Source organism: Barbatula barbatula (assembly GCF_947034865.1).
Source record: "Barbatula barbatula genome assembly, chromosome: 18".
Lineage (NCBI taxonomy): Eukaryota > Metazoa > Chordata > Actinopteri > Cypriniformes > Nemacheilidae > Barbatula > Barbatula barbatula.
The window spans coordinates 7,013,480-7,036,341 of NC_136781.1; the positions used below are offsets into that span (position 1 = coordinate 7,013,480).

At 38.4% G+C, this 22,862-nt stretch overlaps 3 protein-coding genes across 5 annotated transcripts; all 3 read left to right on the plus strand.

The window, feature by feature from the left end:
* The first annotated feature begins 81 nt into the window (after positions 1–81).
* On the plus strand, positions 82–5,015 carry arl13a (ADP-ribosylation factor-like 13A). Of its 3 annotated transcripts, XR_013787960.1 has the most exons (11): positions 120–177; positions 2,291–2,392; positions 2,476–2,546; positions 2,639–2,888; positions 3,035–3,140; positions 3,307–3,512; positions 3,627–3,723; positions 3,839–4,097; positions 4,175–4,288; positions 4,507–4,675; positions 4,916–5,015. XR_013787960.1 is itself a non-coding variant. In XM_079480536.1 (10 exons), exons 2-10 carry the CDS (start codon positions 2,295–2,297, stop codon positions 4,569–4,571), a joined length of 1,266 nt encoding a protein of 421 aa, XP_079336662.1. In that variant the 5' UTR covers positions 82–1,646; positions 2,291–2,294; the 3' UTR covers positions 4,572–5,015. The 3 variants fall into 3 exon arrangements, 2 of the variants coding, with proteins under 2 accessions (XP_079336662.1, XP_079336661.1); XM_079480536.1 differs by having other exon boundaries at positions 82–1,646; positions 4,507–5,015; XM_079480535.1 differs by having other exon boundaries at positions 4,507–5,015.
* Positions 5,016–5,208: 193 nt separating this feature from the next.
* Positions 5,209–7,757, plus strand: tmem35 (transmembrane protein 35; the record flags this gene model as incomplete). Its single annotated transcript, XM_079479240.1, has 2 exons — positions 5,209–5,328; positions 6,115–7,757. The coding sequence occupies 2 exons, from the start codon at positions 5,209–5,211 to the stop codon at positions 6,475–6,477; spliced, it is 483 nt and encodes a 160-aa protein (XP_079335366.1). The 3' UTR covers positions 6,478–7,757.
* A 666-nt stretch (positions 7,758–8,423) lies between these two features.
* cenpi (centromere protein I) lies at positions 8,424–20,570 on the plus strand. The gene is made up of 20 exons (XM_079480175.1): positions 8,424–8,809; positions 9,608–9,745; positions 9,873–9,991; positions 10,095–10,202; positions 10,605–10,653; positions 10,767–10,813; positions 10,961–11,050; positions 11,155–11,286; positions 11,602–11,727; positions 13,022–13,142; positions 13,283–13,377; positions 13,589–13,706; positions 13,909–13,973; positions 14,252–14,361; positions 16,003–16,138; positions 16,302–16,426; positions 17,217–17,265; positions 18,542–18,760; positions 19,161–19,202; positions 19,294–20,570. Exons 1-20 carry the CDS (start codon positions 8,647–8,649, stop codon positions 19,435–19,437), a joined length of 2,196 nt encoding a protein of 731 aa, XP_079336301.1. The 5' UTR covers positions 8,424–8,646; the 3' UTR covers positions 19,438–20,570.
* Positions 20,571–22,862: the final 2,292 nt, after the last annotated feature.

The following is a 22,862-nucleotide window of genomic DNA, read 5'->3' on the forward strand; positions in this document are numbered from 1 at the left end:
GAGAGATCTTACATGATTAGTTGAATGGCTTTGGTGACATTTCGTCCCTAGCTCCTCCCATATGAGGTGACAGGATTAGAGGAATAAGTAGAGCCCAATTAGTTTTAATAGCTGCCCTGTGCAAAATGTCTCTGGAGAAACAAACAACAACACACGCATGGACGCTGACATACTACTGTAAGTAATTATTAGTATTTTGTGAGATTATGTGATTATGCAGCGGAATTATCTAAACCTAAGAAGGTCTGTTTTTAATGTGTGTGTAATATCTGGCTTAACATATCATATTGACTTATTTTTCTTTCTTGGTATCGGGGAAGGCGTTTTAAATCTGATTTACATACTTACCTGCCATTGGGACAGCTGAAGTTTTGAAATGTAGCAATAATCCTGCTTTAATATGTTGTAATTTGTTTTACAGTACTTGTTTTAAAATACAGAACATTATTGTAATTGATAAGCAGGCTGTCATCATACATTCTAGTAAAAATGCAAATGTGTTTAAGAATAAGAACAAAGCAGTTGCTATTCTTCAAAGGCGTGTAGGGCTGAACAGATGCACAAAGAGATCACTTGCATCTCAGACACCTGTAAATGTAATTAGACTACTGCGTGTCTACACCAGAAAAGCAGCTGCTCCTTAAGCATGATTGGGTTTTGTGGCCAGTTGGCACAATCTGTGTCAGCAACGTTTGAATTCTGAAATTCCAAGTTAAATAATTTTTTTCTTGTAACTAGACACATATTTACGCACTGTTGAGTGTCTGTTCGTAGGTCACCTGAAGCATTGCAGGTAGCCTACTACATCTAATATACAGTCAAACCAAAAAAGATTCAGACATCAGAATTTCTTCACAATGTTAAAGACTGTCCCTCTGGGGATGTCTAATCTTTTTGCTATATTTCTGATTGAAATACCTTCCTTGCAGAATTGGTCTACATTTTCTCTCAAACCGAACTAGTTAATATTTACTGGTCTTGGCCATCCTTCTGTTGGACTGTCTCACAAATGAATTTGGTTACAGATGATACCAATTTATAGATAATGCCTTAACTTTGTTCTTTAGCAATTAAAGGAAAAACGCGTAAGCACAACAAGGTTGTGTTGGAAAAAATTTTGGTCCCAAATTCGTATCAATTTTACTGGCATTCCACTGTATGAAGAAATATAGGTTATAAAATGTCACAGTTTACTTTATTTTGCTATCCTTACTTACTTAAATGACCTACGGGTCCGGTTTCACAGACAAGGCCTAAGGCTAGACCCAGACTAAAATTAATGATTGACCTGTCTTGACTGAATATACAGTAACTTACCCAGAAATATCTTGAAAAACATTAGTGCCATTGTTTTGTCTCAAGATGCACATCATTAATGTATTCTTCTAAGGCATTTTTATAAAAGCGACATTAATATCTTAATTCAACCAAGGCATAGACCTGTTTTAAACTAAGCCGTGTCTGTGAAACCGGGCCATGGTGTCCTGCGCCTTGTAATGTCTTCTCATAAGGGCACTAAATCCCTTTCCCGCTCATTCTCCTCCACAACTCCTTCCTGGTGGAACATTCTTCCCAATGCGGTCTGGTCAACCACATCTCTCACAACCTTCAAAAAACGTCGTGCACTAACCCTCTACTCTCAACAGGTAGTGGTCTAGCTTTTGTTGAAACTATACTATGTATTAGCACCTATTGTACTATTGCTCTTTGTATGACATATCGCTTATTGCTCCCTGAACTCTTTGTAAGACGCTTTGGATAAAAGCGTCTGCTAAATGACTAAATGTAAATGCACCCACTAGTAAATTGGTATTATCTTGCTTTGGGCTGCACCTACAGGTGTGCTGTGGGTACGGTGGAAATAATCAGCCGGATTGGCTGGTGTGCCCGTGTCTTTTAATGCAGCTTGGATTCTTTCACAGGGAGCTACTATCATCTTAGAACTCCTGGCGGGGAACATTTATGGACTTAATATATGAAGGGGAACGTTTAGTCTTCTTGTTGTCCTTTGAAGTTCGGACTCGTCAATCTTGAAATGGCTTAGCGGCTAAAATTGTGATTTGGAAATTTAAATAAAATCAATGTTGCACTGCCTCTCTTTGGCCCCTCCTTTTTTTGTTACTCTTCCCTTCGAGGGCGTAACAGTTGTCTGAATAAATGTAGGTATCGAATGTAGATGACAGCAGTCAAAAACAAGACCCTAATTCTCAAATGTTAATGCTTGGACAAGACAGAACAGAGGTTTACATGTATCCTAAGGCCACAAGGTCACATAACTGTTTGTTCTCAGGTACATGTTAAGGAGACGATGGTGCTCTCCTTCTCAGCTCAACATGTTCAATCTCATGAGCAACTGCTGCAGTTGGGTCTCCAAACTCCAGCAACCCCTGAGGTACAAATCCACAATTGTTGCCTGTTTTGAACAAAATTGGATGCCTCTCGTATATAACTATCCTTCGTTTTCTTTTTCACCAGGAAGGTCACAGTGTTAGTGGTTGGCTTGGACAAGGCTGGAAAAACATCTTGCGTCAGAGGGATGATGAGAGGTGATTTGACTTGTTATAAATATTCTAAACATATTTAGATGCAAACTATATTGTAATACATTCAGTTTTTTATGTTATGCCTCTTTGTCCAGTGCCTCCTGGAGAATTGAGTCCCACTCATGGATGTGTCCGCACTGAGCTGACTGTGGAGAACTACCTGGTTAACATACTAGACATGGGTGGAGCTTCTGAGGTTCGAGGGTCCTGGAGAGAGCATTATAGTGAAGCTCACGGGATCATCTTTGTGATCGACTCCAGCGACAGACAACGAATGAAAGATGTCAGAGAAGCTTTGGTGGACTTGCTGAAGCACCCAAGAGTGGCTGGGAAACCTCTATTAGTGTGAGATATACTGCATGTACAGCTAAATAAATTATTAAATGAATCACTTAAGTATTATCAAGGTGAAAATAGCTTTCCAGATTTTTTTTACTTTTACACATTAGCAATTTGTTAGTTTCAATTTATTTTGATCATCTTCATAACAGGCTTGCCAATAAGCAGGACAAAATGAACGCTTTGCTGGGAAATGAGCTTATTGAGATTCTGTCCCTTGAGAGGCTAGTTAACCAGAGCCGGTCCCTCTGCCACATTGTGAGTACTGCAGTTCAAAAACATTTCTGACACATAAACCGAGAATTAACCGAGAAACCTCAAGAAGTACGATAATTCTCATTTTGTAAGTATTGAGTAATTACCGTATCCCTAATGAATGCTAACAGATTCATGTATTTGTATTGTTTTATATCTAAATGTGTAGGAACCATGTTCTGCCTTATTGGACCTGCGTCGCTGGTCAGACAGCAAGACCCTGCGAGGTCTCAGATGGTTACTGCGAGCTGTGTGTCTGGACTACCCAGACCTCTGTGCCCGTGTGATGAGGGATGGAAAGCGACCGATTGGCCCAGAGGATAAAGACCGGAGAGGAAAAACAGAGAAGAACTGCAACAAACCTAAAATGGAGAGGTGAGGACTGGGTTTATCTTAACAGAGGATACAGTATAAAAATGATTACTTATGCTGTTCTCTCATGCTTAATGTCTTATTTATGCAATGCATAGTAATTTATTTTATCTTCAGAACACGATCAAGCAAAATGGATGTTCGTCAAGAACAGCACACAGAAAAAGTGACAAAAAATGGGACGCTGCAACCAATCAGAAATATTCTGAATCAGGTTACACATGCTTAATGTTTATCTCAACATCATTAATATCACTGAAATTTCAACATCACTTTGTTGTTATACAGTTACTGTACTTGTTGATTTACATTGTGTGGCATTATTATAGGAAAACTCTTTTAAAAAGAATCTAAAGAAAAAGAAGGTGAAGATTAAGATTAAAAAGAGGAGTCCAAGCCAAGGAGTTGTGAAGGAAGAGGTCGAGGAGACTGAAGCAAATGAAGCAGAACAGGACCAAAACGCTATCAAGGAAAGATCAAGCAATGTAAACGTGAAATATGGAAAGCTGAAACTCAAAGCCAAAGTGAAAGAGGAGACTTTGGTTTCACCAGAATCCCCCCAAAATGAGGTCCCCAAAACCCCTAAAGGTGCTGAGACTGAAACTTCTGTGTCAATGAAAACAATTTAGTATTGCATCCTCTAACCTCTGAAGCATTTATTACAGAAAAAGAGGAAAGAAAAAGGAAGAAGATGGTTAAAGGAAAACGAAAGAACAAGATCAACACAGAGGAAGTTCCAGCTGCTTATCTGCAGCCAGTTGATCTTTCAACCACTTTCGGTAAGCATCAGTGGACTCAAAACAAAAGATTTGATCGCGGCGACTTTTGGGGTAAAGTTAGGCATTGTTGGGAAATTTAAAAAAATTATATTTTACTTACTATCAATTTCTTTTTTTATTTAAACTACTCAAATTATAAGCATTTGCTCAATGCCATCCTTGATCTGTAGAAAAGTAGAAGAATAATGAAAGCATTTGGTTTGCCTGTTCTCTGATAGACCTTTACAGAAAAGCAATTTCGGCTCTCAAAGCCCGTCAGGAACAGGAGGTAGCAGGGCGGTGAAGAGAATGGATCATCATTGCAGATCTGTGCAGCAATGGACGACTTCCAAACATTCTAAACCATTTTTAATCTCCTGGTGATGAACTCATTACTGGTTTGTAATGGTAAGCAGTGTGGAGTCATGTTTTGTAAAACATGTAAGCAGTTTCGTTTTGGCATCCGTGCAGGAATTGCTGGCATAAAAATTTTTAGTTTTTGGAAAATAAATGAGTTTTGCATGTCAGTTGCAAATCAATTTGATAAATTAACAGAATAGCTATGGTAAATAATAAAATGTGTTCACTTTGATTTTTGAAGTTATTTTTATAAAAAATGTAAACAATCTGTCTTTTTACTTTTTATAGGTCTATGGTTGTTTTATATAGAAAACGAAATGCTTATTTAAGTGCACAAACACAACATGTTCCCTGATATTTCCTTGTAAATCAATAAAAGATTATTTGTACTGTTGTGTGTTGAGTGGTACTGCACAGCGACAGCGCACTCTAGCGGTTTCTGGTACTGTAACGGGATGACAGGCGGCCATATTTGACTCCATTCATTTGAAGCCCTTCCCCCCTCAGCATCTTCAGCAGCAGGACTGAGATAAAGCTGTAGTGGGACAGCGGATGCCAGTCGAAGGGAGACTTTACCGAAGATGGCTTCGCCTAGAACAATAACCATCGTCGCCCTGTCCTTTGCACTGGGTCTCTTTTTCGTGTTCATGGGCACAATTAAACTCACTCCGAGATTAAGCAAAGATGCATATGGTGAAATGGTAAGTGGTCGTTGTTTTGCAGCACCGACATTTATCATCTGCAGCAACGGAGGAAACGGCGTTGTTTTAAGGCGCTAATGACGGGGATTATTTTCTGTAAAAGGTCTGCCTGGATATTTTATATTGTAGATGTAGGCTACGCTATTTATCGCATATGCTAAGACCTTAGTCTATGTAACTTCATTTTCAATTTCTAAATAAGTTGCTTATCATTTAAACCAAAATGAAACATTTTAACCTTTATGGTATAAAATGTAATACGGGCTTGGAACGCTGATCGAAAAATAATTGAATCAGCCGAACAGTGAATGATGTGCACTGGCGCAGCATGGTTTCAATATAACACAAATAGGTCGGTTTTGACATCACTATGCAAGCCTTAATTTTTCTAGAGAAGAACCGAAATCCGATATTGTGCGAGTTTAAACACGCAACGTTGCTTTATGAAGCATTTTGTGTTTAGGCAATGGCGGCGCTTTCCAGCAATCTCTTATCTGCAGGTGTAGCTGCTGCTGTGCTGATGTCATCATGTCATACATTACAAGATTCTACCTTTTAATGTTAAATGCACCCCTGCTTGCACGTACACAAATAACGGCATGTGTGATTTTAAGGGTGATGATTATGAGGCCTGGTTCTGAGTGGGATAGGGGTTGTTGTTTCATTTATCGATTTTACATGTAACTTAATATTACTGCATCTAGCTCTGCCTCGCTGCACTGGAATGCAACTGAATGTTCGTGACTTTAATTGATTCTATTGTACATGTCCTTGTTCACTTTTCAGAAAAGAGCATATAAGAGTTATGCCAAGGCCCTTCCTGCACTGAAAAAGATGGGCATTTCTTCTGTGCTGCTACGCAAGATCATCGGTACCCTTGAGGTGGCATGTGGAGTGGTTCTGACCCTTGTACCAGGAAGACCAAAAGACGTGGCAAACTTTATTCTGCTTCTGGTCATGCTGGCTGTGCTTTTCTTTCACCAGCTGGTTGGAGACCCCCTAAAACGCTATGCCCATGCCCTGGTATTTGGTATTTTGCTTACTTGCCGGCTGCTTATAGCTCGTCAGGGCGAGGACAGGCCCGAGAGAGAGGAGAGACGAGAGGAGCAGATCAATGCCCAGGAAAAGAACAAAGTCAAAATCTCTTAGCTCCACAATTTTAAACAGAGCACCTGGCAACAGATCCCTATGTGTTTCTCTGGATAGTAAAGACAGACGGTAGTCCCAAAAGGTGATTTCTGTCATTCACCTTCATGTCAGCAGCCCAAAAATGTGTTCTTAATTTACTCTTACCTCATGTCTTCTGACCAAACACAAAGCTTCACCTTGGACAATCACCATTGTGGCAACTGTTCTGGCTGCGGTAACTTCTGCAGCAGACGATTACACTACTGCAATTTTCCGCTGTATTTGTTATGCCCTTTGTAGAACAATATTCTAAACTGTTTCTACACCGGACGCAACCGGACCTACATGACACACGTCTTTTTCTAATGGGATTGTTGCATTGCGCCACATCCAGTGTGGACAAAAATTTTAATTATAATGGGATCCAATGCGTTCTATTGTGTTTTGTTGTGTCGCATCCCGCTGCGTCCAGTGTTGACACGATGTTAAGTCACCATGAAATCTGAAGTCACTGTGTTTTACACAGTGTTGCAGTGATTTTTATAAATGATTTATCCGTGCACACCATTATTGATTTGCACTTGTAATCTTTAGTCAACAACATGAAGCTCATATCACCCTCTCGACAACAACACCTAACCACATGACGTGAGCTACAAAAAAGAGGTACTATACTGACTGTCCAATGGCCAGGCATTTTTAGCCCTCCCCTCCAGGTCCAACCCACAACAAACCAATCAAAAAGGGAAAGGCAAAATAAAATCTCGTCCTACATTTTTTTTTCTAATTTCAGAAGCCGTTTCACTCGGATATACGTCACTATACGGAAAAAAAGTCAAACCCAACTTCCGTTTCATGGTGACCGTAAGATTATACTGTGATACAGATAACTGCAAATGATTATTTATTTGTGTTTTTATTATTGTTTGACCTATTGTAGATTGAAACTATTCAAAACTGTCAGTTTGGAATACATTAAACTTGATGATCCTTTATATTTGTTTGTTGATACTAAAAAATTTAACTCTTACCAATGGATATCTAATAATGCCTTTAAAGGTCAAATAAGGAAAGTTAAATGGATTTTATTTGTCAGTTTCACCTCACCCTTTGAATCAGATGGTAGGCGTTTAACGTATTCTCAAACCAAGTCCTTAATATTGTTTATCTGTTATTTATGTTTTACTTAATATTATTGCTGTATCTGTTGTTTTCTATGTTAAAATGCGAGAATTTCAGAAGTTGGTCTTTGTTTCTTACCAAATTTGTTTTTCTAGCTGTACAATAAAAAAATGTCTGTTGAACCTAATGGTTTCTTACTCCTTTTAAAATCTACAACTACATGGTTTGTTTTATCTTTATAATAATTTGTTGCATTTGCCTGACTATGGAAATTAGATCAAATATTTTTCTCTGTTGTTTTGTCAATTGTTTTTAATTTTGGTATTCTGTTTGGCTGTATTACTCAGGATGCAGTGAACTATTTAAAGATTAAATCAAATATGACCTCATTTAAAAAAAAAACATAAAACAGTGAAGTGTTTGCATTTGTATGCATCCAACATTTCTGATAAATTAAATGCAAACAAATAAGCAATATTATTTTACAATTAGGAGAAATGTCAGTAGTTAAAAGAATTAAACCTAAACGATATTTGTCTCTAAACATACACATATTGTACAAACCCTAATGTAAAAGTTAATTTAGAAAAACCGAAAGCGACCAACTCGTTTCATTAAAAGATTATATTATTATTAAGATGCTGCATTCGTAGTACACCTAATTGATAAAAATGCACCACTGTACATGGCCGCTCGAACGAAGAGTGATCACCGGACATTTGCAATGCAACGTGTTTTTAAAGTCCAAAATTTGAGTTTCTAAAATACCGTTTCTGCTACAGTTGATGTCTGATCTAAACGTTGATCTGAAATATTTTGTTTAATTTAATCGCTATTTAGTAGATACGGTTTGGCCTGGCTGGTGAGGAGACTTTACTGAAAGGGACTTTGGTATAGCTAATGCCCCCCCTTCTTGTCACAACCAATGCCTTCCTGTTAGTACCGGAAGTGAACCAGTGCGCATGTCTAAACGGTCGCGGGAGGTTTGGCGTTTGGTTTGAATGGTGTTTCGTAGAGAGTGAGACGGACGCTCGAAAACACAATAAATAATATTATGTAGCACAAACAATGGCCGAATTATCTAACCTGACCGGATTAGCGCCAGATCAGTCCGGGGAAACAGATTCAACCGTATCCACTGCAAGCAACCGGAGTTTACGTTTAGCGGAAAAAGAAAAGAAGAAAGGCGAGGCGGATCCATTTGGGCTTGCTGTAAAGTATCTTTCCCGGGGTGAGTAAAATACCAATACAAAACAAACTCTCAAAATAAACAACATCCAAATGCAGCAGCGTACGATAGTTTAGACTTTTAGTACTTTTTAATCTTACTTTGCACAACAACAATATACCATCTGACATGGCGACCAAGTTAGCTTATTTATTCGTGTGTTTATATAAAGTAAAAAATTGTTAGTTAACTGTTTTGTACATAAGGTTTTACATGCAAACAATTGTTTCACTACTGGGAAAAGCAATTAAAACTAAAACAATGCGTTTTATTGTTATAATGTCAATCGAGTTGGTTTTAATGGTATAAATTACTGATGTAAATGGGCTTTGGGGGGGGGGGTGTTGTGTGATGAATAGGAACCATTAGAACCGCATTAAAAGGATAGGTCACCCAAATATGCAAATTCTGTTATCATTTCAAACTTGTATGACTTGCTTTTTCCCTGCAGAACACAAAATAAGATATTTTGATGAAGTTTGGTAATCTAACGGGTACCGCTTTTGTTCGGTTACCAACATTCTTTAAAATATCATCTTTTGTGTTCTGTAGAAGAAAGAAAGCCATACAGGATTGAGATGACAAGAGGGCAAGTACATGACAGAATTGAACATTTTGGGGTAAACTATCCCTTTAAATCCTATGGCTGAAAAATGCAAGTTAAATACACTAGCCTATGTAACTGAACTTTGTAATGGTTTCAATGGAAAACAACTGAAGGTTCACCATGGTATTTGCGGTCCATTAAAACTTGTAGAGTTTTTTCCAGAATGGCTGTAGGCATTTTTGTGTATTTAACAGTGGAAGCTGGCACTGTGGTCCGAGGGAATGATGAGCTGGAGAGAAGCCTGGTGGTGGTGGAGACGGTGGCTCTCAGTAATGGTCTCCATCCAGATGTCATCGCAGTGCTTCTAGATTTGGCTTTAAGCCTCAATGCAGGTAAAGTCATTTACTTTTGTTTCATCATAAGAAACATACTAAAGAGCTCATGATTAAACATAACAATTGTTGCATAAAACGTTTTTGCTGTTTTTAACTGATCAGTTGCTTCAAATCGATTCAACAGGAACTGCCAATTGCACTCGTGTGCTTAAATTTCTGATTCCTGCCACAGTGGTGCCACAGGAGGCCATTGTGAGAGGGGTGTCATGGCTCTGTGCAGGGAAAATGCCAATGAACGCACAGGTAAGGAACTGTTGGTTGTCTGGTTACTGTCCACATGGATATTACTCAATTTTGTTATATTTACATCGCTGCAAATCGATCTGATTCTCTAAATATCTTATAGGTTTTTTTTGTCCGTTGGGTACTCACTGTGTTTGACTTGATTGACTGCAAAGACCACTTGAGGTCAATTTATGGCTTCATTTTCAGCTTTGTGACTGAAGAAAATCTGGTATGTTTGTCTTATCAACTGTTCTTTGCTAGTTCTGATTTTAAGGGATAGTCTACCCCAAAAAATGAAAATTTTGTCATCATTTAATCACCCTCAAGCTTTTCCAAACCTGTATTAATTTATTTGTTATGATGAACACAAAGAAGACATTTCTGGGACATCACTGACTACCATAGTAGGAAAATGATTGTATCATTTTGTGTTCTGTTGAACACAAAATTAGATATTTTGAAGAATTTAGGAAAGCAAGTAGCTCTTAGGCACCTTTTGATTACCATTAACATTTTTCTTACCTTTGTTCCAAATATCTTTCTTTGAGTTAAAATGTATTGCCATAGAAACTGCTGTATATATTTTTGACTTAAGTGTTGAATTAATCATTGTATTATTTTCTCTTTTTAGTGCCCTTTCATCTGTCACTTGTTGTATCTTTTAACCATGAGGGAACATGGTAGGTTGTTAACTGGCTAAGTGGCTTAATTTGTGTATGTTTGTGAATGCCGCAACATCGTATCTACATGCAAAGCTCCACATTACACTTACATCTGTTTCTTTCTTTCACAGTCCATGCATACAGAGTGAGGAAACTCCTGGACATTCAGGCCAAAATGGTACAAATGTGATTTGTAACAATAGATTCAAACCATATGATCCCCTTTATTATAAATGAAATGGATGTATAAAATGGTTAAAAACATTTAATATGTGAATAACTGTGTCAGGTTTGCCTTCATGGTACTGTTTTTTCACTGTTGTAGGGCAGACAGCCTTTTCTCACACAACTTCTGGCACTCTATAAAGTGTTCCGGCCAGACTTAGTGACGGTCTCTGTTCCATCGAGAGTAAGGGTTAGTATTTATTTTTCTTTTCTCTGACAATTTTGGTTCTGTGTCTGGTGTTTCAGGCTGTGTTTTCGAAGATTGCAATTTTCTCTTCCTTTTTCCCCTTGAAGACTGGTTTTAAGAATTACAACGCTCCCTGGAAAGTGGCTCTGAGTGCTGTGCAAAGGAAAAACAAGGGTGCTGTTCTGGTTGACCAGAGCCTGAGTCTGGATGTGAAAGAGAAACCATTATCCAGAAAGAGGGTATGATGTCATCAGTGAAATCTTAGGAATGTAGTTTCTCTTACAAACTAAATGTAGTTTTTGTTATTAAACATGACTCTCGCCATTAACATAGAAGCCATGGGGTCTGATTTGGCATAACCAAAAAGACAAGAAAATAAAAGAAATAATGTCATGACCAAGTCTTAAGACCGTTCAAATGTATTCAGTTTTATTTTAATTGCCTTTTAAAATGGCTTTTATGTGGCATTACATAAGTAAAGTGAATTTTAGCAACATTGACTCCGCTGTGCAGATTCAGCTTAGAAAATTATTCTCGCTTTCTGGTGTCCATAGAAACTGCATCACCTGGAAATACCTCCCTTAAGCTCAGTTTTCGATAGCAACGCCAAAAGGAAGGTCTTTGGGCTGCAGGAGCTCCGTTCTTTCAAACAGCTGCTGGAGAACATTGATAATATAGAGGTAATGCACACAAAATGATTTCCTATTTCACACAATGTTTTACAACAAACTGCTCTGTAAGATTCAGTGCTGTGCCGGGCATGAAAACTTTTTATCACTTTAAAGACACGACAGGGTTTGAAATTGAGAGTTCTAGAAAACCATAATAGCTAAACCTCTATAGCCAGATAGTGGCACTTAAAGTTTAACCAATACTGTTAACCTATATTTTCTACTCCCTATAAAGTCTCATTGATTGCTGATTGAAACTATGAAAACCACTTTCAAATGAATATATTTGAGCTAACAGAGTAATAGCTTATATTTTCTACGTATATTTATCTTTTTGTTCTGGTCTGATTTTTACATTTAAAAGCGCTGCATTATTGTGGAATTGCCACTTGGTGGCGCTAAGCTTTTACAAAACTGATTACAAAAAATGGGCTATAATGTTAACTTATAATGGCATGCAACAATAATATTTTTCTCCATTATAATTTTTTCAGAGCAGCTGAATTATTCATGAATGTAAATGGATAATTTTTTTTGGTTGGCATAACATTTTTAGTTCTTATTTTTTTATTTTCCTAAGATGTCAAGTATGTTTAATACTGTTCACACTATAAGTACCAAACAGTATAAGGCCTAAAATGTTGACAACATCCAAAAGCACCTAACAAATGGTTTATGTTTAACAAATCCATAGACCTTAATAAATCCCTTTAAAGATTTGTTGACATTTTCGCTTTCTTTCTACACAAAGTTGAAAAGAGAGTCAGAGTGTGCTAACAACATGTTTAAGGTGATTCTGGAGGTCTGCAAGAGGAAAGGATAGAGGAAGCAGCATGTGAAATGAGTCATTTGAAAAAGAATCTGTCACGGCCGTAGGGAAGCATCATTGATTCTTTCTCTCTGTGGCACCCCTATCATTAGAACCAGTCGTTTCTCAGATGAATGATGCGTTTTCTCTTTAGTAACAGCAAGACTCAACCATGTTCGTTGTCAATCTGTCACAAAGTTAAATTAGTTTATTATTCACTAATTCCCATATTGAGAAGCATCTGTTTATAGAGTGTCATAAATTACAGTGTTAGACCATCTAGTCATCGGAGAGAATGGTTGAATTGTGGGTATATCTTAACTGTTTGTAAGCTGTGAATTTCAGCACTGGACTCAAAGGAGCCAAAGAATGGCGGAATTCATTTATTTTGCCTGCAGTTGTTTTGACAGCTCTTTGGTTATGATATAGTGTGTCTGTGTAGCACAAATGCAAATTGGTAGTGTTTCATTGCTTGAGGTTTTTAATGTTTTTCAGCTGCCTGCCCAGATGGGTTCTCTGCTCGGATCAGCCTTGTCTCTGCACTACCTGGACTGTGTGCAGGATGAGTCCGCCTTCCTGCGCCTTAACTTTTGGCTCGGGCACTCGTTGCAAGAGGGTACATTTCTTATAATGCAATGCCAAACATTTTCAGATGAATCATAGCAAATTCCCCAGTGTCTCCCTGCTTGTCAACATACAGTCGACATTTTCTCACGTGCAGAACCACAACGTGGTTATATTTCGTGTTTTGCGCAGAGTTTTTACTGTGTCCTGTGGATGGGAGTTCTGACAACACTTCTGAAGCCTGTCGTTTCCTGAGCACCATCCTCTCCTCACAGCAGTTCCTACAGGTAACACAATCTAGTAGAAGACAAACAATACCCAATCGGAAATTAACATTGGTAGCCTCAAGGTTGGAACTTCAATATGAGAAATATTTGGCAGTGTATTCCATAAAAGCCTAGCACATCTATCAATCTGTTTTTTGGCTTGCTTCGTTACACCACTTGTGGATTTCTCCAATCGACATGCTGACACTTTCTGTATGTGCGTTGTTCTCAGGAGGGTTTCTCCAGCACTGAGAGTTTTCTTTATAAGTTCCTGAGTGTGTGGGACGGCTGTCTGCTCCGGCCGCAGATTCTGGATCTTCTCAGTGACATTCCCTTAATGCCGAGCTTCTGTGAGTGTCCCACGTAGTTCTGATGTCCCGCATACACTGCTGTTGAATACATTTCAAGTTATATATTATCAATCATGATAGTTAGCAACGCATTTGCACTTGTCCACTTTAATAAGAATCAGTTATCACTTCAAATTCTGTCAAATTTTTGTTGCTTCATACAGAGACTGTAATCTAAATATATTTCTTCTTTTGTGTGCAGACATGAGGAAACTCCTTTTCGAGCCATTGAAGCAGCTCTATTTTAGCTCCACCGTGTTTTTCAAGGTTTTAATGCATTTTTTATTCCTCCCATTTGCTTTTCTTTTTATTCCTCTCGGTTTCGTCGTGGTTGTGTCAGACCCGAGCGGTGCATTGCAGCATGAGCCAGTTTGTGTCAACGAATGCTTAAACAATTCAGACATGAGTGAATTAGTCCGCCGCATCTTTAGACCTCCTGTGATGATGTTGGAGTGGTGTTTTGATTAAGCTTGCAGTGGTTGAAAGCAGGTTTGATTTTCCTTTAGCCCCTATCTGAATGTGCCGTTTTACATTGTCCTCCACAGTGTAGTGTCATCGAGTGTCTGAACAACATGCTGGTGAAGTGGCTGACATGGCATTCAGTCAGCGTGGTGAAGGGCGGCTTGGACATCAGCCTCAACAGCAATAGCACCATGTGAGTACCCAGAAGCATTGGAAGGTTTCACTCAAAATGTTTAGTCAAACGTGCAAATTGATAAGTTAAAGGACCAGTCAGTGAAATCTAGCGGCGAGGTTGCAAATTGCAACCAACGGCTCACTCCACCCCTCCACACAGGGCTAAGATGTCATTACATTTTCACTTCTTTGCTGAAGGACATAACTTTTACGAAACTTGCTCTGAAGAAAAGTTTGTCCGTTTAGGGCTATTGTATAAACAAATTCCATGTAAGGGGACCCGCGGCGTATGTAGTTTATTCTAAGGTAATAAAACATAAGGCTTCATTATGTAAGGTCTCTAACACCTCTGAACACATAGTTATGTATATTAGATTGCATTTCTGTCAATAGATTAGGGATGCACAGATATGTTAATTTTCGCCAATAAAGATAAACAGTAATTCTTGAACATTGGAAGCCGATAGCCGATATATTGATCGATATACAAATATATGATTTTCTGAGACTGAACATACTATTTTTCCCCTGAAAATCATGTATCAAGCCTACTTTACACCAGTTGAAGATTCTTTTCTGGTAAAATATTTATTAAATAAACAAATTAAATACGTTCTTTCAGAGCAACCCAGAAATGTGTTCTCAATAGCCACAAGTCTAACAGGTCTCACGTCTGAAGAAGTTTAACCAGAGGAAACTATTAATAATTTATCGACTACTATAATATATCGGCCTAAATTTTATTATCAGCTGATACTATTAACATTAGAAATGACCATATTATCGATATGGCCGATAATTTATCGTGCATCCCAGCAATAAATCCTCCTTAATCTTACACATTGGTCCTTTAATTTTTGTGGTCATGTCCACAATTTATGGATAATTTGATTTAATTTAACTTTTATTGTTTTTTGATTAATGTAACCAGGATTATATCAGTGTTAGTTAAAATGATAATATTATTAATAATAACCTCCAAATATGCTTTTTATAAGTAATTTAGATCAAACCCTTCTAGCGTTATGTCTAGCTGACATATTCACTCAAAGAAATTGTCAGCTTTCTCTTTAATGCACCTTACTGTGTGTTCACTCTGTCCAAAAAAATTATTATACAGAAATAATCCCCCAAAATGTGACCACACTTAAATTATTGTATTTTAAAAGCCTCGCCTGAGGTTTACAATGGCACATTTCTTTATATTTTACATTTAAAAGAGATCTATGAACTGCACCTGTGGTCGGGCTCCATCTGAACCTCGTTCACACTGAAAGTGCTCTGTGGAATGAGGCGTAATGAAGTACGTGTTCTTTCCTCCCTTGCCTGGCGTGCATTGCTTCTCCCTCACTGGTGATTTGGTTATTTTTTTATTTCATTACTGATGTGCACAACTGAAGGAGAAATTACGATCAAGGGCAAAACCCTGTTTGACTGCCAAGGTCACTGCGATATGCCCATTATTTATTTTTGCTTTGGGTCTCTGTGCTGCAAGAATTGTGAGGGTGCCACAAAGCGTAGCAGAAAGGCACATCTGGTGTATAGTAGGTGTTATTTAAAGGCAATTCATACTTCTCTGAAAATATAGCACAATCTACAAGGACAACAAATTTTTGTAACACTCAAAAAAGTGAAATGAGTTATGCTTTTTTCTTCCTAGGGCTATGACCCTGTCTGGGTTCATGGACTCTGTCATGGAACTGGTGCGTTTTGTGGGATTGCTGGCATCTGAGGGACTCCGTCTGGAGAACTGCCATGTGCTACTGCTCAACCAGACACTTGCCTTCTATGAGACGGTACACTCAGCTATGATTAACTTAATTAACACAATGTTCTTGGCAACATGACATCAGCCGAAGTGTCTGCCTGCATTTCACTAAGATTTGTGTGTGAGTTGATTTGCCTGATATGGTTAAATCTCTTGGTGCTAATGAAGGCCTTCTTTCTGTCATGTTGTAGGTATGTGACATGTTTTTAAAGTTCAGCTTACCCTTGATCATCATGCTCCCGGCGGGTGTTTTCTACCCAGCGCTCTTTGCAACAGACTCTGTCAGTGTGGATCGACTAGGTTACATCATGTACAGGTACGATATGTGAGCTTTAGTAAGCCTTTTTTTTGTTAAACGTGCCATTCAGAACATTCTCTGCTTTAAAAATTAAAATGATCAGGCTAATGCAAGGCATCTCAAGAAATTGTTCTGGGTGAATGAGCCGGGTGAAAGCAAGATATTCTTGACTCTGCTCACCTGTTTGGTTCTGGCCGAGCTGAGCCCGAACTTTCAAATGCTTTATTTTGCCATGGCACGATGCCTGTAAGCAATAGATGAAATGAAGTATGAAGATCCTTTCATCTGCTTCGGCACACAAGCCTTTGTACTGTGCCATTGAAAAGACTTAATATCAATCCTATACTGGTGAATTACCATTTATTCCTGTGTTTTGGAAGATGAAGAGAAATATATATATATATATATATATATTTTGCTGCTAGCGTGATAAACTATGATGTTTAGTATAGTATATAAAGTTGTAGATGATACCACTAGGAAACTATTGTTGCACTTTTTTGGCTATACATACATTTATTTTTCAACAATTATACACGATGCTGGCTGCCGGCAAAGCTTCAATTGTAAACTAATTTTTCATTCGTTTTTAAATAATGTGTGGAAACTAGTGGTCATCACTTAAATTTGATTATACCTCAAAGAATATTTGTTTGTAATTGCTAGATCTGCAAAATGTATCAACCTCATGGAGAATTTCCTCGAATCAGATTATTTTCAAGTTCTCAGTATGTCTGACATTAAGAAACTGTTTTATTCTTTCCTTCTTTTGATCAAACTAAATTAACCTAATATTTCCATTCCTCAGGTACAGGAAGAATCTGACCTTGGCTAAGAGACAGGAGAAACAGAGAGAGGTAATGAGGAAATTGTCATTACACGAGTACACAGCAAAGTCATGAAAAGCCTACCGAGTCTATATAAGGGTTTAGTTTATAAATAATTTATTCACAGTGGGTAAATTATAAAGTCCATCAAGCTGTGCTCCAAGAACATATGATAAAGCACCTAGAGGCTGTTTGCGTATTCCTCTCTCTTTCCAAATTTCTGTTGGGGATGAAATGTGTAATTTATGTTGAATCCAGTAGGGAGAAGGTGGCATTGATACAGTACATCTGGAAAGTATTCACTGTGTTCACTTTTTGTGAAATGTTTGCAAATTTATTAAAAATAAAAAAGCACATGTACAGAATTATTCAAAGCCTTTGCCATGACACTCAAACATTGAGCTCAGGTGCCTCCTGTTTCCACTGATCTTCCTTGAGATGTTTCTACAACTTGATTGGAGTGCACCTGTGGTAAATTCAGTTGATTGGACATGATTTGGAAAGGCACACACCCGTCTATATAAGGTCCCACAGTTAACAGTGCATGTCAGAGCACAAACCAAGCCATGAAATCCAAGGAATTGTCTGTAGACCTCTGAGACAGGATTGTGTCGAGGCACAGATACATTTCTGCAGCATTGAAGGTCCCAATGAGCACAGTGGCCTCAATCATCCGTAAATGGAAGTTTGGAACCATCAGGACTGTTCCTAGAGCTGGCCAAACTGAGCAATCGGGGGAGAAGAACCCAATGGTCACTCTGACAGAGTGTCATGTCTGGAGGAAACCAGACGAATGGGAGAAACTGCCCAAAAATAGGTGTGACAAGCTTGTAGCATCACACTCAAAAAGACTTGAGGCTGTAATTGGTGTCAAAGGTGCTTCAACCAAGGTGCTTATTGAGCAAAGGCTGTGCATACTTATGTACATTTGCAAAGATTTCAAACAAACTTCTTTCACATTGTCATTATGGGGTATATTTTGTAGAAGTTTGAGGAAAATAATGAATTGAATCTATTTTGGAATAAGGCTGTAACATGACAAAATGTGGAAAAAGTGAAGCGCTGTGACTACTTTCCGGATGCATTGTATATGGGTGTGGCCTGATTATCAAGCCCTTCAGTCATGTCCACAGTGCAGCCTATAATAATTTGAATTTAGCGTGTATATGCTAAAAGAGTTTATTAAGGCAAAATACATGTCAAATATACAGGCTAAATTATATGATATGGCTTTAGATCCCTTGATCGACAGATATTGTTTTACTCCTACTTAGTCATTTTAACATGCATCTACATCACATTACAGCAAACATTTCACATAAGCCGAAATACATACAAGGAGTTCAATCGAAATCTTCAAGCCATGGTGAACTCCATGTGGAACTCTTCATGGTGCCTTCCTGGCTCGGACCTTGAGGTGGACAAGGATCTAATAGCTCTTAGCAAAGTGGCCGAACCTTGGTGCTGCTTTGACCTCATCCACCACCCAGCGCTTTTCAGCTACGCCATCGAATTTCACCAGAAGGTAAGCACTCGTGACATTGAACGCCACAAGATCTCACGGTGGTACACATATGCTTAAGTGTCATTTCATTTGGAGCAAAGGAATGAAATTCAGCTGTGCAAACTAATTGGATGAGTATATTACATTATGTGAAAAGCCTTGTGTCACTAAAGCGGAAAGCGATGCCTTCACTTTTTGCTAATAACTTTCAGGATTAGGCAATGAGATAAATGTGGTTTTAATGTATATTTTATGGAGGATCCATTAATACAGAATCACATTTTATAATTCATGGAAGCTGTTTGAGACAGGAGTTTTTATCATCTTTAATAATACAAGTACCTTCTTTGGACCGACTGTATTTTACTGAGATTTTAAACAGATGGAGAACAATTGAATATTTATGTGTTCTCTTTATCAGTGTTGGCCAGAGAGGAAGGATGTCGATCTTGGTTCCATAAAGGTAATGAAGCTGCTTTTTTTAAAGGTACCTGTAATTTCAAAACATCCTGCTATAATATACCAAACAGTAACCGTATTTGTCATGTTTACAGGCTGGAAAGTACTGGAACTGGTATATGGAGTTTCTCTTTAATCAAGGCTTTGATGGCCTCAACAACTTTATTCAGACAAACACAGGCCACAGCTCTTCTTCTTTGAGTAGTCGAGATGACAGACAGCCCACTAGTCAGCCTTGATGCTGGCAGGACGTCCAAACGTCAGTGGGCCTAATCTCGGTTTCAATGAACGTGTATATATTTCATTATCACTCTCAGAGACTATGTTACCAGTGTAAGTGTAAATACTTTGTAAATGTACATTCTTTTTCATGAAAACCATTTAGTTCTTTGTGCTTCGTGTAGTGTTGTAGATATTTTTGCCAAACATTTTTTTCTGTGCCCAAAAACTGATTTTTTTTATAATTGTTGAAGAATAATCATGGTTAAAGTTTTGTTTATAGACTGTTTTTGCAAGACGTAAACAACAATTGTCAAGAAACACGTCCTCTTTGATTTAAAAAAAAAATATTTTCATGAACATAACGAAAGCTTGGATGTTCTTTTAACATTTCTCTTCAGTCCTAAAAGTGTTTTACTGTTGGTAGTGTTCTGGACCACTGTTGTTTGTCTTGGAAAATGGTCTATACACAGCTTTACTGACATTTAAAATACAACATTCATTATTTATTTTATATAGATTTCAAATGGATGCTCATTGTCAAAGTTTAACACACAGTCTTTCCTTTTGTTAGCCAAATGCAGCTTGTATATGACCAATCTTGGATTAAAACGGCTCCTTTTTCCAATCTACCATGAGGTTAAGCAGTCTGCTGCAGACGTTTGCCAGTTCTCTTTAATTGAAAGATCCATCTGTTTGGCCATTAGATTTCAAGTTCTAAACCTGACTTGTTTGTACTGTAAATAATTGGCTGATAGTTATTGCACCTAAACTGTTTTTTATGATACCACTATATATAATGGTTTTGAGAATCAAAAAGAAAGATTAATCTATCAAGCATGTTAAGAAAAATTGTACATCACTACTTGGTGTTGTCTAATCTCCTATGAATGAACTGTATTGTTAAAATCGGTCGTTTATCTTGGGTAGCTTGTATAAACCAGACGCATCATCAACCAGTTCTGGTTGGTGCTTAAAGACCTCAACCTGGGTTTGTTACAAATGACATACATTTCTATAAAAGAAAATACTATACAGATTACACCTTAACAAAAATCCATTATATTCCAAAGAACACTGTAAACACAGCCCATGTAACTTGGTTTAAATAACCTCTTGAAAATTTCAGCATCCAGGCAAGAGCAAACCTATGTACGGGTGTACATTTTACGCCCTGTCTCGGGAATGTGAGCGCCTTCAACTCTGCGTAAGTCTTTGCGTTCACACGGACTCCGGAGATGCCTCACATCGACGTACAGCATCTCATCCTAGCCGTTCTATTTTCAACCCGATGGCGTCACGATGCAAACTTCATTTGGAGTGAACGAAGAACACTCGCACGTCTCCGGGATTACAAGTGACGCTATCGCGAACTGAAGCAGAAGCGGGACGTAAAACGACGAATCGTTAAAGAGCAAAACTACGCAAACGCACGCGACTCACCTTTCTCGGCTGATGTCCTTGTTAATTTATGAGGGATTTTCCGTTCGTCGCCGGCTGCCCGTTCATCACTCCGCGCTCATCCCGTCGCTTTCTCTCCGGCTGATCGTTCTCGTGAAATCTGAAGTGCTTCACTCGCGTTTGACAGAAAAAAGGTGAGCCTTTATTGCATATGACAAGTTTGAAGCACAGCGACCGGTAGAGAGGTTTAAATTGTTAACCCCGCGAGTTATTATTAATGCAAACGGGCTTTAATACGAGTTCCAAACCTTTGATCCTTGTACAGATTTATGTCACGCCAGTTTACCTTATTTAACCGACAAGAATCTTTTGTGCAAGTAACGTTGCATTATTTTACGGCGTCGGAGACTTGATCAGCTGATATTAAAACCCATGCAATGTATTTCTCCGAAGGCTCGGTAAGGACCGGTGGAAATAAATCCGTGTTAGTTTGCTCCTCTACTTCGTAATTATGGATTATTCAGCATCTTGACCCTCGCCTCTTTTAAAGCAAGACATAGAAGGTAACGTCACAAAACGTGCCTGCTTTTGACGTTTGTATCAATCTTATCCATACATTTCCACATCATGCGACAGTTGACGGTTCTTCTAAGGCTCTGTCGTGGGTTGTCCTTTGATGCTCTTAGAAACGCCGACAGCCTTTGGAGCCGGTGGCTGTTCATGCTGAACAGTATCTGAAAAAAAGTGTCAAGGCTTATTTGAATGGTGATATAGGCTTATGATGTCCACGGTAGTGGAGGAGGGAAGAGGTGTGACACTGCTTCCCGCTGAAGTGATCAAGAGTCATCAGCCTTAGTTATCAGCTCATCCTGTTTGTTATGCTCAAGAGTCATTCAGCGTTTTTGGCAATTCATGATGTACCCTCTTTATTCACATCGGAGAAATGGATCTCTTTTGTTAAACCAGCAACATCAATTCATTTCAAGTTTTTTGTCACTGTTCTATATTTTTTACAGATCATGTTAATTCCCTCCCTTGTAAGTGTTTTATTGAATGTGTAATAAAATGTTGTTATCTGATGGCATAAAACAAACCATTTACTGAGGAACACCCTGTTCTATAACTACAATGTTTTGTGCACGTTTTGGAAATGCTGCGACAGGAACATTTATTGGTGCAATGTTCACCAACGTGTGTTACTAGATTTCTAAAATTGTAACTAATTTTCTCTGTGATTTGTTTTCCTCTGTTTATTGTCTGCATGCTTTTGGACAGCTTTGTTTATTTGTTCAGACAGAGCCTTGTACACAAAGCAGTATCACGAGAAGTGTACCTTAGTAGCGTGATCTAAAAATGTCAGGAGTTATTGCAGACACCTTGAGCACCCTGTGGTAATGCAGATTCACAGTGAGAAAAACTTTTAGGGTCATATTTAAAGTGTATTTCGAAGCTTCTACTTATAGCTGCACAATCCAAAGTGGTTTAAATAGTGCATTTCCTGAAAGAGATGCCAGATCCTGGAAAGCGACAAAGAATAGATTCAGTTATTTATTAAAACACATAATGCTGACTGTTAGGAGTGTTTGTCTGGTATACATGTTACAGTGAATATGTTTTGCTGTTGTGATGTTTTGCCTGCAGTGCTACAGTCTCTCTTTTTGCCAAGGTTTTGATTTGGTATGTAAACCAGTACTCAAGAAAATGCCAAATCTGGGTCTGAACTTCAGAGTTGAAAAGTCACATTCTCGTTCATCGGAGTCACTCTGACTGACCGCAGCGTCATCAGTGGGGTCATCTTCAGCAGTGCCCGAATAAAGCATTTTAGTGTTGTGTCAAGGTAATGTAAGAAATGTCTATGTAATGGAACGTCTCAGGGGAGTTGTGGCTGTGATGAGCGCCTTTCTGTGCTTTCCATTGGCCTTGAGACACTTCCTGCTCTCTGCTAGTGATAAACAGGCCAATACTTTTGGAATTCCGTTTCATCATTCCATCATCCTCGTACTGCGTTGAAAAGGATGTCCTGGCAGAGAGAAAGGACAAAGAA

What these genes read in the sequence shown, in the direction of transcription:
- arl13a (XM_079480535.1), top strand. Translation starts at nt 158, where the DNA reads ATGGACGCTGACATACTACT. An exon ending in ATGGACGCTGACATACTACT is followed by an intron (nt 178 to 2,290) that starts GTAAGTAATTAT and finishes GTTTGTTCTCAG; the next exon opens with GTACATGTTAAGGAGACGAT. An exon ending in TCAGAAATATTCTGAATCAG is followed by an intron (nt 3,724 to 3,838) that starts GTTACACATGCT and finishes GCATTATTATAG; the next exon opens with GAAAACTCTTTTAAAAAGAA.
- cenpi (XM_079480175.1), top strand. Translation starts at nt 8,647, where the DNA reads ATGGCCGAATTATCTAACCTGACCGGATTAGCGCCAGATCAGTCCGGG. An exon ending in AACCATTATCCAGAAAGAGG is followed by an intron (nt 11,287 to 11,601) that starts GTATGATGTCAT and finishes TGGTGTCCATAG; the next exon opens with AAACTGCATCACCTGGAAAT. An exon ending in CTAGGTTACATCATGTACAG is followed by an intron (nt 16,427 to 17,216) that starts GTACGATATGTG and finishes TCCATTCCTCAG; the next exon opens with GTACAGGAAGAATCTGACCT.